The sequence below is a fragment of the Bos mutus genome, chromosome 28 (assembly GCF_027580195.1).
Source record: "Bos mutus isolate GX-2022 chromosome 28, NWIPB_WYAK_1.1, whole genome shotgun sequence".
NCBI lineage: Eukaryota > Metazoa > Chordata > Mammalia > Artiodactyla > Bovidae > Bos > Bos mutus.
The window spans coordinates 41,283,381-41,300,990 of NC_091644.1; the positions used below are offsets into that span (position 1 = coordinate 41,283,381).

The following is a 17,610-nucleotide window of genomic DNA, read 5'->3' on the forward strand; positions in this document are numbered from 1 at the left end:
ACCAATCCACCTGTAGCAGATAGTGCTGACTATGAACCCAAAGGCCATTTCCCCTTCCCCTATGATGGTAACACCCTAATTCAGTTTCTTGTGTTCACTCTTCTCTCAGATAATGGACACTTTGATACATTAAGGTGATCTCATCTTCCTTTCCACCAGCTGGTTTAAAGGGATAGGAAAGTGACCCAGTTTGGGTCAATGAGAGGTGAAAGGGTGTCTTTCCTGAAACTCTCACTACTTCTGGACCCATTTTAAGAAATCATAAATCTCTATATTAAGCAAGTCTGTATCAAGTTTCCTGTTAAGGCTAAAACTTCTTAACAGTTTGATGAAGTATTTCTCAACGGATCAAAAAATAAGCTAAACTATTATATTTTAATATTTTATTCAAAGAGTTCAGTTTTAAACATCTATAAGATATCCATCAACTTCAAGTGGCAAAAGAAACAAAAATATGTAATAAAACTATTTCAGTATCTTTGAATAGGGAAACCAAAAATACATACTACCACCAGAATAAACAACAAACAAACCTAGTCTATTAGGCATGTATATATTTTATTTTCCTTTAGGTGATAATTTTTGGAAAATTACACTTTCCAAGAATAAGCCCTTGCAAACAGAGCTGCTAATCTTTCCAAAAATAAAATCCAATATCTAGACTCTCAAAACTCACAAAACCAAAAGGAAATGTCTAGTTGTCAGCCAACAGTGCCATGCTCAAGTCAGTTTCACACCACAGGGAATAATCTACAACTAACTTTAGTAGGCAAACTCCAATTCTAAATATTACTAGTGAGGCTGCTTCTATTACTAGTGATACTACTTGTTATTCCCAACTGTGTTGACAATTGTCTTATTGCTGAATTGTATGTGATAAATCTTCTTTGGCAACTTTTTATGTATCAATTAACACAACTGGACAACTATAAAGATTTGGGTTAACTTAATATTTCAAAGATTTCAAAACTTCATTATAATATTTAGATGTAATTTCTTATAGATGTTAGAATAGGAAAGCCTCCACACATGCCTAATGAAATATAATAAGAAAAATTATTAAATAATCATTAGCTTTTCAGTTGTGTGTGCAATTATATAATTCAATTCAAACATTAGTGGCAATATTACAATGTTAGTGCCAATTCTCTATCAGACTTTCTGTGATAAAGGACAAAAATTAAATGTAGAAACTAACATCTGGGTACCTGTCAATTTTTCTGGAAGGCTGTTTCATATGGATTCAAAATGACCTAAAATTAGCCAGAATATAGTATGAATTCTCACTATAATACCTCATAGAATTAAAGTACATTAATAATAATTTTAATTCTTATTCGATGGAATAAGCCTATTTTGGAGGCTTGGCACAATATTACCAAGAAATTTAAATAGGAAACTCAAGTCCAGATGTGTAACTAAGAAATCTTTCTATATATTAAAAAAATCACCAACTTAAACTATAAATGTCTTCCACTAAATATTACCACTCCAAAATTCACACAAAGTAAATTAAAACAGGTATGGCAGAAAGTGCACTCTGAAGCATGTTCACATTTAACAAAGATAAATGACGAAGTTTAGCCAACAAAAATTCAAATAGGCATATATGCAAACACATCTGTATGCAAATTTTCATGAGTAAGATATAAGAAATGATTCATTTTGGTAATTTTATGTACAGCCTGTATACAATTTAAAACAAGTACAACTGAAAACATTTCTAAAGCCACAATAAAGTCAAATGATATACTAAATAACAGTCTTACAAATTGGTCTCTCTTAGGAGTTCTTAAGAGAAAAACTGAGTAATGTTATCCTAAGAAATGCCCTCCTCTTGATCAATCATTTCTGTCTTAACTGAAAAGACATCTGCCAGCATGTGTTTTGGGATTTCTGAACCTCTTACTTTCAAGGCATAACAAGCGTTCTCCACTTTGGCCAGACTTTGTTTCAAAGTATACAGCTTCTTTGAAACCTCGTAAGGTCCGGTATTGCCAATGAATGAAAACCCATCGTAAACCTGACGTAAAAACTGGCTCACTTCAAAGGGAGTGTCAATGTCCCCGTTCCCGACACTGTTAATACACATTCGCATCAACTCTCCAGTTAAATCAGCCACTCCCAGAAGGTAATCAACAGGCGTGATTCTCAGTCTCCAAGTTCCGCACTGCTTATCCTGTGCATCAGAGGAAGGCTGGTAAAAAAAAATACACACACACACACACAAAGAAAATACACTGTGAAAAAGAGTGACTATGTATACATATAAGGCACAAAATCAACAGCGAGTCAACCATACTAATCTTCTCTAAATAAAACGATCCATTTTGTTAAATGACCATCAAGATGTTACAAGAAGAACTCATGCCCTCAGCAAGGAGTTGAATTTACGACTTCAAGATAATTCTGAAATCTAATATTGTATCATTATAAAATCAACCATTTCCAACTTCACTTGACATATAAAATAAAGATATTCTTAAGGCCTAATGACTTCATCACGTGACAATGGCTTACATATTTAAATGGCAAATCATAAAGCCCTCCAGGTTTATGATCCAGTCATGATTTTCTCAGTCACTTAGTCCCTTTCTGGCCTCTCTTCTGTCCCCACTCAGCACTGACCATCATGATTTAACACTAACACTCTCTTGCTATATCCTCCTCAGTTTCTTCAGACTCCTATTTTTCTACTGCACCTGCCCAGCAAAAACACACCCTGAATCAGTATTAAAAACTATTCTTGTTAGTGCTTTATTCAAGTACTGAGTACCACTAGGCTAAAAAATAATAACGATCACAACTGTATAGCGTTTGTACCACTACAAATTACTCACCAATCCTTTACTTATTTCCTAGATGGTTCTCGCCCATCTCTTTGAACACTATTTCAAACCTTCACTACTTTTCTCCTCAGCCCCTTACTCAATCCCAAACCTCTTCACTCTCAGTAAACAATCTTGCCTACTTTCACTGGCCTGGTTATCTGCCAGATCCCCTGGCATAAGCTCACTCAATTACCTTATCCCTAAAAACAAAATAAAACAAAACAAAAAAACTTATTTATGTCCACATCCATCTTTACCTTCTATCCTTCAGTCTCAGATGATGAGTTGTCCCTCCTCTTGTTTGAGGTTAACTCTTCCAAATGACCTTGACCCATCTCCTCCCACCTCTTCCAGGACCTTGCTTCATAAGGTGTATGCCCTTGGGCAAGTTATTTCATCTCTCTAAACCTCAGTTTCCTCATCTGTAAAATGGGATAACAGTACCTACCTCAGAGGTTTATTTTTAAGGATGAGATAACATTTACCAAGTTCTTGGCATAATGCCCAACACAAAGTAAATACTCAATAAATGTTAGCTGCTATCACCATTACCGTCACCACACCAATCTCCTCTCTCCACATCAACTTCTCTCTAATGGATTCTTTCTGAAAGAGGCGATGTCTGAACTGTTATTAAAAGTCTGATGAGACTTAGGTGGGTTGCAATTATACTGAAGGCAACATTTCAGGCAGAGGAAACTGCAATAGCATGCAGATGAGAACTGTGCTGTGTACGTGAGGAACAAGTGAGGTATTTCTTTAGAGTAAAATTTAAAGTAAGAAGTAGTATGGGATGAGTCTAGAAAGACAGAACAAGGGATAGAGCAAGGGGAGAAAGCCACGATAAGAAATTAGAACTTTACCTACAGGTAATAGAGACACTGAGAATTAAGTGAGCAAATGACAGAGTGAAATTTAGGTCTTATAGATGATTCTGGTTGCTTTGTATCCAGGACATGACTCCTAACACTGTTGGACTTTTCAGAGACCATATGTTCCAATCTTCTCAATATGGAGTATAAGAAATGAGGTCCCAGAAACAATGCAGGTAATATCACTAGTTAATGGTTAGAACTGGGTAAGTATCCAAAGTCAGCTCCCCAAGTATAGTCTGACCTGCTATATTTCATTTCTATTAATTGTTAAGAGAACTGATATCTTTTTGGAAAGCATAGATTATGGTGGGAGTGGTGGGGGGGTGGGGAAGCAGCTGGAGTTTTTATAAGTCATTTATACAAATAATTTTTGCTTAAGAAAACATTACTGTTCTTTGTTTCCATCATTAGGAGTTCCCTGAATATAATTAAAAAGTTGATTTTGAAGAAAAAGGCATGTTAAGAAAATCAACAAACTGTCAAGGAAATAAATTCTGCTTTACTGATAATATATATTAGAAACCAGGGAAAATAAAATTACTTAAAATGCAATTTTTCACAATAGACTTGAAGTATTTAGGGGAAAAATATCAGGATACCTATAACTTAAACTAACTGAGCAAAAAACATTTAGATGAAGCAAATAAGGCAAAATATTAACAATTATTGAACCCAGATAGTGGGTACATGGGTGTTCATATGTATGACTATTCTCTCCACTTTTCTTATGCATTTGAATTTTTCATAAGAAGTTTTAAAGAATTAAATGGTTTGACACTACTCTCAATATGTAAGTCAGAGCAAAATACCTTCCCCTATTGTATTTCCAGAATTTTCAGCACCAAAATGAATCTCTAGCACTAAAAGGAAATATTATTTATGAACGTGGTCTTAACATTTTGAGAAGACACATGTGTATGATTATGACATCCTAATCTTAGAATATATTTAAAAAGCAGGGTCACATAGGCTCCCCTTACTTCTTTCTGTAATTCAATCTTTACTAAATGAACTAAAAATATGAAAGAATTTTACTTCTCAAGATGAATTTCCTCAATAAAATTCGCATAATTTTTAAAATTGAGAAAATATATGGTTTCCCTGAAGTAAGCTACACCTGTCATGCCAAATTATCTCACTTTTCAGTATTAATATTTTATTAACATTCAAGAAAATACGATTTCCATACCTTCTTCCACTTTCTGCCTACTTGACAGATTTTTTAAAATAATAATGAAAGAAAAACTGATGAAAAATAAAGAAAAGAAAAAAACTGTTTAATTGTACCTTTAAGTGTATTAATATCTTAGGAGACTATCTAATACTCAAAATTTTATCTCATGGCCTAAATATTATGTCTTGAAACTCAGGGGGGAAAAAACAGTATTTATTTAAAAGATGAATTACACTATTTCAGATACAAGCATTATGAACTCAGTGATTAGATTAACATCTCTCACTATATCATAACAACTTTACATTGGCTCTTATAATGACTACTAACTATTGCGCACCTATGTGGCATGTGCTGTATACTACCTAATTTAAAATCTTTAAATCAAATCCTTTAAAACACTCCTTTGAGGTAGATACCTGGCACGGGGTCCCCGTGGCACACGGTGAGAAACACTGGAAGGGTGACAAGGACACTCCTGGCTTTGGATTCAAGACACCTGGTTTCCAAGTTAGCTGTCACACTTGCTTGACTAGGGCTTGATAAGTTACTTAAACTCTGTAAAAGCCTTTTGTGAAATGAGGGTAGTAATTCTTACCTCATAAGTTTAATAAAAGGATTAAATGACACAGTGTTTATAAAGGGCACAGAGCAAATACACAGTAAAACTAAAAGTGAACTTAACGCAATAACCACTCCGTAATGCTTTACATAAAAGGGTACTGTTCCCCCCAACCTACCCACAGTCGTTGAGCCACTAACTAATGTATTTAGAAAGACCATTTCCCTAGCTGGGAATCTATGAAATCACACTTTAGAAAGAACAATATGCAATATTCTTTGCATTATAAGCCAATGAATCTCCTACAATCATCACACTGCTGTGTAAATTATGTAATAAATGTGAAATATGATTTTAAATTCTTACAGTCTTATTTTCTTTCCCATTGTCTTCTGTTGAAAAAATCAACTGTTTATTAATTTCATCCATACTGATAAGTGATCGTGTTTTGATGAAGTGTTGAAAAGAGACAGCCTCCACATATTCCTGCAGTCCTGAAAAACCAACAGGAAAATTACTAAGGAACAACCACTAACTTAGGAAGAATATCATAGTAAAGAACTTCAAACTAATCATCATCTAGCTCAACAGAAGCTTAACGGTATCTATTGCATCAGCCCGAGACTGGGTTCTGAGAACACACCACTGGGGATAGCCGCTGGGGACTAGCAGTGCACACAGCACACGTTCCTGGGGCTGAACGTAAGGCGGCTCAGACAGAAATGCGTTCAGGGTCTTCCTTGTATTTCATGAGTCCCTTAGTCTTACAAATCTACTCTCTCCTACAGAGAAATGGCAAAGATTTTCCGAAAAATACTTTTTTAAAGGATTTAAGAAAGGGCTATTACCAAAATTCTGGTAGGCTTTAATAGAACTTATACAGATTAGCCTTTGTTCCCTTAAGCAGCAAAAATACACAATCACATGAGATAAAATTAAAGATAATTTGGCTCTTCCTTAAAATGTTCCTAGGTCAAAAACCCAAAACACTGTAAATAATGAAGGTTAAAGTGTCAAAATTCAAAATAACATTTTCCTCATACTTCAAATTAAATCCTTTCTGCTTCAGTAGTTGAATTAAAAAAAAAAAAATAACAAGTAATAATACCAGTTGCACCAGATGTAAATCCTACAGAGTCCACTCTGAATTAAAGATCGATAAAGGTCAAAAATCGGAGAAGGCAATGGCAAGCCACTCCAGTACTCTTGCCTAGAAAATCCCATGGATAGAGGAGCCTGGTAGGCTGCAGTCCATGGGGTCGCTACGAGTCAGACGCGACTGAGCGACTTCACTTTCATTTTTCACTTTCACACAACGGAGAAGGCAGTGGCAATCCACTCCAGTGTTCTTGCCTGGAGAATCCCAGGGACGGCAGAGCCTGGTGGGCTGCCGTCTGTGGGGTCGCACAGAGTCGGACACGACTGAAGTGACTTAGCAGCAGCAGCAAAGGTCAAAAATAGTGCTATTTAAAACAACCAAATTCTATAGCCATACTTTTCAGCATTATTTTATTATGTCTTAATCTATAAGGCAGTACTTACAGGGAAAAAAGTGTTTCTTAAAATTATTATCATTACTGCCAGTTTAAGAAACTTGGTCTTCTTTTTGAAGGCTTTATTGTAAAAAATAGGAAGAGGAAAATAAGTTCAGATAAATGTCAGAACCTGGTAGGGTCATCTGTATTTAAGTTCTCTTTCTAACACTTCTCCTGAGAGTCCTGCGCTCACATGACCTCCCAGTAGCTAACACTAACAACCAGGCCCGGCGGCAACAGAGTCAGAAGGCTGACCACTGCCGTATCGTCACATCACGTGCCACGCAAGGGTCAAAGACAAAAAGGAGATAGATGACCTGGTTCTTACAGCAGTAAAAGGAAAAAACTAAATGAAAATATCCTGACTCATTCTGAACAGCAAATGATGCTGAAGTAAAGTCAGAAAACAGGTGCTGCCAGAGCAAGACACAATAGAGCACTTTGTTCAATAAACCGTAACATGCTGCGAAATGAAGCAACACAGTTGAGTCTAACACAGCAGATAACATCTTTTAACATTTACAATAAAAATACTTTCGTAAAATTTCAGTTTTAGGAATAGGTTAATAAAATCCAGTTTCCTTTCCTAACAACAACCTATATTTCTCATTTCCTTCCAGAAATACTTCAGGCATACAAAAGCAAACAGCAAAACTTAAGAATCACTCATTACATAACTAAATAGCTTTACCATGATTAGCTCTTACTAATGGGAGCTAAAGAAGATATGTGCACAAAGATTTATGTATAAAGATATCCATTATTACAATCATTATAAACACAAAAATGGGAAAATGTACAAGATCAGTAACAGAAGTGCCACTTGTCCACTTACTGTCTCAGTTTTATCAACACACACAATGGAGGTGGACCTCCAAACGGCTCTCTTTTGCCCACTGGCACACATCAAGTGTAGCTGCTAGAGGGCCCTGGAAGGACAGCACAGGAGGAACGAGCTCTGGTTCTGGTGTGCCCAGTCTGCGGCAGCCATCTAAGCGTGGGGAGCCAGCGGCTGGAGGCGGGCAGCAGCACCAGGCCTCTCCTTGGAGGCAGGTTCTCTCTGTGACCCAGAGAGCGGTTCCCAGTGAGCCACCTCCATGGGCAAGGAGTCATGGTGCAGCACCTCCCCGTGGAGAGACTGATGCATCAGCGCAACATCTCAGCCATCCAATGGCCCATGACTCTAACGGGGTAGCTGGGGGCAGGGGTGACTTCACCAGATGTGTTCCTTCCATGGATGTGGATTCCTCCTCTGATTTCCTGTACTCTTTATAGAGTTCATGTTTCCTCTTATAAAGAAGTCCCCTATACAGTCAATTCTTTATATTAAACCTTCCCTATTCATTGGAAAAGACCCTGATGCCAGGAAAGAGTGAGGGCAGGAGAAGGGAGTGACAGGATGAGATGGCTGGATGGACATCTCATCCAACGCAATGGATGTGAGTTTCAGCAAACTCTGGGAGATAGTGAAGCCCAGGGAAGCCTGGAGTGCTGCAGTCCATGGGGTCACAAAGAGTCGGACACAACTTAGCGACTGAACAACAACGCAGTTTATCTCCTGTTTGGACACTGATAACTACCGTAGGGACTTAAGAAAAATAAACAGTGGTACTGTATCTCCTTCACCCCTAGTACCCTACAGACAGGTATTCCAGCGTGAAAGGCCAGCCAAGGTGCCTGTCCTTAGAATCAAGACGCAATCCTAGCAGGAACCTTAACACAGATGCTCCCTTCCTTATTTGAGGTTTTCCACTTGATGTTCTCTACTGGATGCTGTCAACATTTACACTCACTCAGATCTCTCCCATCCATAAGCCATACCTTTCCTCGCAACTATTGCCCGATATCTCTACTCCCCTCCACAGTTAAATTTCTTAATAACCACATCTCACACTTCTCAGCCTACTTCATTCCAGCTTGAGCACATCTCTAGGCCAAAACAGCTCTAACATAAAATTATGCCAGTTAATGAATCTAATGGACATGTTTTCAGTCTTAATTATGTAGCAGCATTCAGCATTTTGACCACTTTTTCCCTTGCTTCAACAAGCTTCCCATTGGTTCTTTTTATGGCATCTTTCCCTAGTTCCCCTTTTTTCTACCTCTCTGGCCATGTCTTCTTAGTCTGTGCCAGTCCTAGGCTCTCAAATCGCCTATGCTAAATCACTTCAGTAGTGTCTGACTCTGTGCGACCCCATAGACAGCAGCCCACCAGGCTCTGCCGTCCCTGGGATTCTCCAGGCAAGAACACTGGAGAGGGCTGCCATTTCCTTCTCCAGCAAATTACCTATACTTGGCTTCAATTAATGCTGCCATCTCCCAACTTTACATCTCTGGTTTAGAATCACATATATCCAAATGCATATTTGACAATCCCATCAGAGGGACCTCAAAAATCAACATAATCAACAATGAATTCACAATATTCCTTCTAAACCTAGCCCTCTTTGTTTTGCCAATTCTAAGAGGATCCTGGCCTTACCGCCATCTATTTTCCCCCCTTTCTCGTCCATTCTCACACCACAGAGTTTTTAATAGTCTTGTAAATAGTCTTTTTTGCCTATTTAATAACTATAATTAATAACAGCTTAATAATAATGAGCACATCACCACCCTGCTTAAAGCCTAAATAGCTTTCCATGGCTCTTAGAATACAGAGGAAAATCATTAACATGGTTTATAAGCACCTGCTTAATTTCAACCCCTATTTACATCAACTCATGCCATGGGCAGGTAGTTATACATTTATATAGTATATAACTATACTCATGTAGTTATACATTTCAAAGACGGATATGTAAATCCATACAAATCCTTTAACAAAAGTACATTGTTTGAATACACTCTCTGAATTTTCCTACTTCTTCAGTATTTCTAGGCATAACCTTGCCCCCAAATTCCTAAAGTTGGCTTACATTTCAGGGTCATATTGAACAAAAATAGTATGTTAAATGCTGCAAATACAAGCAGCAAAGTTCTTGTCATGTAAGATTCTATCAGTTGAAGGTGGTGCAAGCAAGCTTCCCTGGGGCTTTATGGTTAAGGCTCAATGATTTCATCAAGCAAGCATTATCTCAGTTTAATAGGTATAAGCCAGTGTAAGCCTGTAGGTGAAGGATGACTTTATCTGTACACCTATAATCTCAAGCTGATTTGACAGACAGGATACAAATCCCAGTGAGTAGTTCAAGGTAGAGGAAATCAGTCAGAAGGGAGGTTACCACTTACACTGAGCCAGTCTCTTCCCTGCTCTCTCATGGTAACACTATGTGATGGTTCATCTGGTGCTCAGGCCAAACACCTGTTAACTGTGGGTATGAGAGTACTTTCAAGATGTGATTAACATTTAAATCAAGACTCTGGGTGAAGCAGATACCCTTCCAAGATGGTGAGGGGTGGGGGTGGAGGGAACACCCATCCAACCTGCTGAAGCATGAGGATTCCCAACTAAGTAATTCTGCCCGAAACTATGGTAGAGAAATGCTGCCTAGGTTTCCAGCTTGCCGATTTCAGATTCAAGACTGCAGCATCAACTCTTTAAAGAAATTCCAGGCTGCTGGCCCGCTCTACAAATTTCACAGTTGCTGCTGCTAAGTCATTTCAGTCGTGTCCGACTTTGTGCGACCCCATAGACAGCAGCCCACCAGGCTCCCCTGTCCCTGGGATTCTCCAGGCAAGAACACTGGAGTGGGTTGCCATTTTCTTCTCCAATGCATGAAAGTGAAAGTGAAGTTGCTCAGTAGTGTCTGACTCTTAGCAACCCCATGGACTGCAGCCTACCAGGCTCCTCCGTCCATGGGATTTTCCAGGCAAGAGTACTAGAGTGGGTTGCCATTGCCTTCTCCTAATTTCATAGTTGCTAACCCCCAAATCATGTGAGTCAAGCCCTTAAAATAAATTACTACCTACCTGCCCCATGCCCCTACCTCATGAGTCCTATTGATTCTGCTTCCCTGGAGAATTCTAGGAATTGTGTGTCTGGTGAGATAGAATGCTCACATAACTAAGTGTGCACATAACTTATGCACATATTTCTGTCTTCTCTCCTTGACTCTGTGCTAGATTTTTTCAGTTCCTCACCCACACTGTGCCCTCTCTGACTTCGGGGGATTTTGTATGCTGCTCCCTCAGCCTTCATTCCATTCTCTCCTCTTTTTCAACCTGATGAATTAATAATCCTTTCAAGTCCCATCAAATAGCACCTCTGAAGAAACTGCCTGACGCCACCACATTCCAAGTCAAGGCCTTGTTATATGTTCTCCTAGTGCCATAAGCCCTTCCTCTGTGGCATTAGTCAAATCTGTAATATTTAAATAACATAACAATCTCTAACAAATGTCCACTTCCATCCCTTGCTGGAAGGGCAATATCATGACTACCTTGTTCACTACTTACCCTCTGTGCCTGATATAACAGGTACAAAAATATAGTTAAATGAGGTAGATCCATTTTTGAAGACCTACTCCATAATTTAAAATTTTAAATGTTTTACAGGGACAGTTAATAAATAGGAAAATGTGCATGTCAGAAAAAAGCACAAAATAAATAAATAAAAATTAAAACACAATATATACACTATGATTATAAAGACAGAAGGAAACAGGAAAAATTTGTGACTTAACGTCACAAGAACTCTTACCATCTTGGCTCTCTAAGTAAGGGGGTTTAAATCATCCTAGAGGAAATACTGTTACATTGAGACAGTCTGCTTACAGAAATCACTGGGGGAAAATTATGTCCAGGAATTTGATTCTGTTCAAGGACTGAAATTCCAGGACCTATCTACCACAATGCTTAAGAACGGCATCCCAGAGTAAATGTCCTTTCAGGAATGTTTGGATGTGCAAGGGGAGAAGTGGAGCTCAATTCAGGGCAAGAACCACAGAGGTGAAACGGCCTCCATACCTGAAGAGAAATATTTCAAGTTTCAAAGTTCAGCAGTGGGAAAGGAATAAGAATTTTTAAAAAGAAAAGAAAACAAGCATGAAAAAGCAAATTAATATTTTTAATACCATTCCTAATACTGAATGAACTTTAAAAAAGATACTAACTATATAGTTAGTATAGAGAACATATTGGTAGAACATCACTTCTTTATGAATAGAAAAAGATACCTGGCTGAATTCATTAGTTGTAGAATTGTTTTATTCACATGAGCCAATTCAAATCATGGAAATTTATTTTAATGAATGATTTTTAAAAATGACTTGTAGTTAATAAAATCAACTAAGTACAACCAACTTCCTGGACTATGTCTCAACTATAAAACAAAAGTACTAGACACCATGATCTTTGTGGTACTTCTCAAATTTAGACTGGTATGAACTATTCTTCCTATTGAAATATCAAAAAAAATTCATCTTAGTGAAACCAAATTATGTGGCAACTGAACAGGAATGCCATTTGCCTCTAGAACAAAGCACTTCCCTGAATGATGTTGCTAAAATTTTGCCATTTTATGAATAAATGCACATAAAAAAATATAATTCACCAAACAGGGTAAAGAACATAAAATTAAACATTTCAACCATTTTTAAGTGTACAGGTGTGCTGCATTAAGTGCACTGACTTTGCTCTGCAACCAATTCCCACCACTGGGCATTCCCTGGAGGTCCAGTGGTTAGGATTCCATGTTTTCACTGCTGAGGGCTCAGGTTCGAACTCTGGTCAGTGAACTAAGATCCCACAAAGTCACATGGTTTGGCCCCTCAAAACACACACACAAACAAAAACAAAATACTGAATCCCTATGCCCATTAAATGACTTCTCATTCCCTCTCTTTCAGCCTCTAACCACCAGTATTCTACTTTGTCTCTATGAATTCAGCTCCTCTGGGTACCTCATATAAATGGAATCATATGGTATTTGTCGGACTTTCCTGTTGGCTCAGTAGTAAAGAATCTGCCTGCCAAGGCAGGAGACGTAGATTGGATCCCTGGGTCAGGAAGATCCCCTGGAGAAGAAATGGCTACCCACACTAGTATTCTTGCCTGGGAAATCCCATGGACAGAGGAGCCTGGCAGGCTGCAGTTTATGGGGTCGCAAAAGCGTTGGATGCGCCTGAGCAGCTAAACAACAAATGGTATTTGTCCCTTTGTGACTGGCTTCTCTCACTGAGCATTTAGCTGTGTTGTAGCGTGTGTCAGAATGCCCTTCCTTTCCAATTTATAAGGCCAAACAATACTCTACTGCACGAATATACCAAATTTTATCTATTTACCCATCAATGGACACCTGAGTTGCTTCCGCCTTTCAGGTATGGTGACTAACAGTGCTATGATGATGAGTGTACAAATATCTGCTTGATTCCTGCTTCCGATTCTTTTGGGTATATACTCAGAAGTCTCCAACAAAAATCTTTTAAAATATATAAAAAAAACATTGGTAGTGTCTAAGTCAAGTGTCAATATAAGATAATGTATCTGGTAGTCTACACATCCACGTTTTCAAAGCTCACTGTAACTTTACATGGCTGTATTACTATCCTTACTTTATGGATGAACTAACTGTGGCTAGAAATCCACTCAGACCACTTAAGGAGTAAATTCAAGCCCTTCCCACTTTACCTTATTCAACTCCATGTAAAACATACCCATTTTTTCTCACATTTTCCCCCACTAAACCCCTAGGTCAGTTTTTCTCCATGCTTCATTTACCTGTTCTCTTGCCTCTGATACTATATTCTTTCACAGTTCTGTGCTAGTCTGTGCCTATGTTGCTCTCTCTCAAATCTTTTTTACCTGTAAAAAGAGTTAAATGTTCTGATACATTCTAATCAAGGTAGCACTCATTTCTTCAAACCTACTACATAAAGCTTATACTTCAATTAAATGCTTCAGTAGGCTTTGCATGATCACCTATTTTACACCCTAGAACTATGAAGACAAGAATCCTCCCTTTGATACAACTCTGCTCCTTCCTCCATTCCCCACGATAGTACTTCATATACAAAACAGACTCAAATGCTTAGTAAACTGCTTCTAATGCAATTTATAATGGCTGTTCCTCCTCAATAGCTTTATGAAACTCAAGTGTTTTGACAAAAATATTGGCATTTGGTATTCAAATGTTTAGAACTATCTAATTGTCCTTTATCTATAGTACTTTGGATTTAAGTCCACTAAGAAAGACATATTCTTACAAACGTATAGAGTTTAAACCGATGAAGTTCAGAATTAGAGGGCTTATCTGATTTATTTTCATACAGGAAAAAAAGGATATGGAATAAGAGCCCTAAAAATTCATCTGTGGTATTAATCTCTATTAAGGTGGGTGGCTGTCAAATATTACATTTTCAAGTTTATCTAAAGTCATTATTTAAGTTGTCCTTGTGACGTGTTTGATTAAGTCACCTCAGAGATAAGGGAACCAACTTCTACTCCACAGAAATTAGATTTCAATATATACCATAGAGAAAGTTCAAGGACGTCTGGCCCCAAGGTAAAAGGATGTTTAAACAAGTTATGTTTCAACTTGATGAAAAGGACATCCGCTATTTCCAGTGAATAATCCCCAAGGTGAAAATTTTCAATCTACTGCCATATTCTATCAAACAATGCCTTCCCCTTCTGCTTCTGCCTTGGATGAAATCCAATTAGAATTATTTACAAAATCAGCTGCCAGTAAGAGAGAAGTCTGTAGGTTGCTTTTATGTAATTTGTTATTTTCCATCTTTTTCTATGAGAACATGTACAAGGAAACCCAATGAAAGGCTTCTGATTATTTTTATTTATTCTTATAATATTTAAGCAATATACATTCCACCCAAATCTCCATCAAAAATCATAGAGTAATTTCATCATAACTCAAACTACAAATCTCAACTTTCTTTCCAAGCATCTAGTGTTACAGAATACTGACATTTGACCCAGCAATTCCTCTTGGGTATACGCCCAAGAGAACTGAAAGCACGTGTTCACACAAAGACTTATACGAACATTCATAACAGTATCATTAACAATAATCATAAGCAGAAACAACTCAAATGTCCAAAAACTAATGAATGGATAAACAAAATGTAGTATATATGCCCAATGAAATACTATTCAGCCATAAAAAAGAAAGTGCTGATTGAGGCAATGACATAGATTAACCTTGAAACATTATGCTAAGTGAAGAATTCAGACACAGAAGGCCACACACCGTATGATTCTGTTTCTATGAGATGTCTAGAACAGGCAAATCCATGTAGACAGAAAGCAGATTAGTGCTTGCCTTGGGGTGAGGAAAGGTAGATAGGGAATGACTGCCAATGGGTAAGGGGTGTCCTTTAGGGATGATGAAAATATTCTGGTATTAGCTAGTGATGATAGCTGCACAACCTTGTGGTTACGCTAAAGATCACTGAACTGTACAATTTAAAAAGGTTAATTTTATGATACACAAATTATATCTCAATCTTTAAAATGGCACTTATAGCTATTTTAAAGAGTACAACCTGAGTTTTTTCAAAAGTTACCTTTACCAGATCACTGAAACATTAAAGTAAAATTACATCTAAGTTTGATTCACAGGCCACTCTGCTAATAAAATGTATTCTCAAACATGTAACTTGTATACAGATAATAAATATGTACTACCAACAGTAAAACAAATGCAAATCCACTAATTGGGATTTTTGTCTATCTGAGCAAGGCTTTTACTTTAGCACTGAAGAGTGTATGTTGGGCAAATTGGTATTACTGAGTTTTTACCTAAAATGAAAATAAATTTTAGGATTTAGCATACTATTACAGATTAATTTTGCTAAATTCCACAGGGAAGAGAGAGAACTTTTGTTAACAGTTATGTCCCAGAGTAAAAAATGCTTTCCACGAACATATACCATTTAATTTTCAAAGCAGTCCATGCAGCTGTTACAGTTCCCCAACAAAGAAGCCCAGGTCGCTTTTGCAGCAAAGTCTCTTTCTCTGCTTCACCTCACTGAGTAAATTTTATCTGTTAAAAGCAAATCTGAATGAACAGAAAAGTTAATAGCAATCTTGAGAGCTTCTGAATCCCCTAGAGCGGACTCTGGGATCCTGGGAGAGGATCAGACCCTTTTCCTATTGCAATCGCTATAATACTCCCTGCAACAATTCTTGTCAGCACTTTGAACTCACTTGTCCTTTGGAGTGATAGTCAAAATATTTTAACAGGAGTATAAATTATTATCAATATAAACCTAGAATTTTAAATATATTCTTTTATTCCCTTACAATATTAAAATACATGTATTATAAAACCTGCTTCTCAAGTGATTTAAGATACATCATAAACAATCCATCAAACCATCCTGATAATTCTTCAGTCATTTCTTGATTTTCAGATGTTGTTAGGGTGATCTTTCATTTGATTTGTCTTTCAGCTAAATGAGCCATGATTGATATTGGGAACATCATCAAACTTTTCCCATGACTTCTTCCACTAAAATGATGGTCACTAGGTGACTGGGGATCCTGCCCATGTGGGACTTCCAGGCCTGCCTCCATGTCCGCTATATCTCCCTATCGGTCATCAAACCTCTGCTCCGTTCTCATCATTCACTCTCTTTTAACCACTGGAGGATGAAGAGAGCAGAGGAGAAAAGAAAGGAAGCACATGATGTCATTTGGGTGTGTGTCCTTTGATTGTCTGCTAGGACCCAGGGCAGAGTCCCCTCCCCAGACCCCTTCCTCTGTGTGAAACAGCTGCTCCCCTCTCCTCCAGGAGTGTGTCTCACACAAACCAAGGTTCCCTGAACTGACCTCACAACCTGTTACTGCAACCTGAGGAGACAGGCTTCTGCTACTGGGATCCTAGTCCATCAAATATTCTATTCTATTTCCTTCAGTTAAGACTCCATAGGTCTTTGGCTTTCTTCTGACTCTACGCTTACTTTGGACCATTTTATCCTTGTCTATAAATGCAAGTATAGCTTATAACTGATACCTCCATGGCTGTGACTGCACCCCGAGTCTCTAAACCCATTAGGAAACTGTTTGGGTGCCATATTAACTACATCCAAAACTCAATTTGTCTTCCATCTCTTAATAAATAACATCCGTGCTTAACCAGCTGGCCAAACCAGAAACCTAAAGGTTTTCCTAGTTTATTCCCTTTTCTTTGTACTTTTTAAAAAGGCCATATTCTAAGAACATGCCCTTTCCTCTTCCTCCCCACTGCTAAGACAAAATGGAGACGTCCTAACTCCACACCAGGAATGACTGCCAGAGCCTCCTGACTCACCTCCCTGCCTCCAGCCTTCCTCCCAAATAAATATGATAAAATCATAAGGGAAAGCAGACTTGCAGTGAGGATATCTGAGGTCCAAAAGTCAAACTGGTCTCTTACCAGGTGTATAAACTACTGGAAGCCTAGTAAGTTGCTGCACTTCAATTCCCTCATTGTAAAATACAAACATCTACCTACATTGTAGGTTTTATATGAAATAGTATGTCAGTGTCTGGCACAAGAGCCCTCTGTAACTACCGAATTAAACTGAAGTGGGAATTATTAAAATAAGAATGCTGGGCATTAACTTTTGTTAGAACAATATTTTGTTGTTGCCGTTACTGTTCAGTCTCTAAGTCGTGTCTGACTCTGTGACCTCACGGACTACAGCCCACCAGGCTCCTCTTTCCTCCACTATCTCCCAGAGTTTGCTCAAATTCA

At 37.9% G+C, this 17,610-nt stretch overlaps 1 protein-coding gene across 1 annotated transcript in view; it reads right to left on the reverse strand.

Annotated features, from left to right (window-relative positions):
- Window positions 1-368: 368 nt before the first annotated feature.
- Window positions 369-17,610, reverse strand: part of TSNAX (translin associated factor X) — a 37,001-nt gene continuing 19,759 nt past the window's right edge. Inside the window, exons 5-6 of the mRNA XM_005891159.3 lie at window positions 5,809-5,936; window positions 369-2,197 (exon numbers count right to left, since the gene is read on the reverse strand). Of these exons, the coding sequence (XP_005891221.1) occupies window positions 1,820-2,197; window positions 5,809-5,936 (506 nt within the window). The 3' untranslated portion in view covers window positions 369-1,819. The remainder of the gene's footprint in view (window positions 2,198-5,808; window positions 5,937-17,610) is intronic.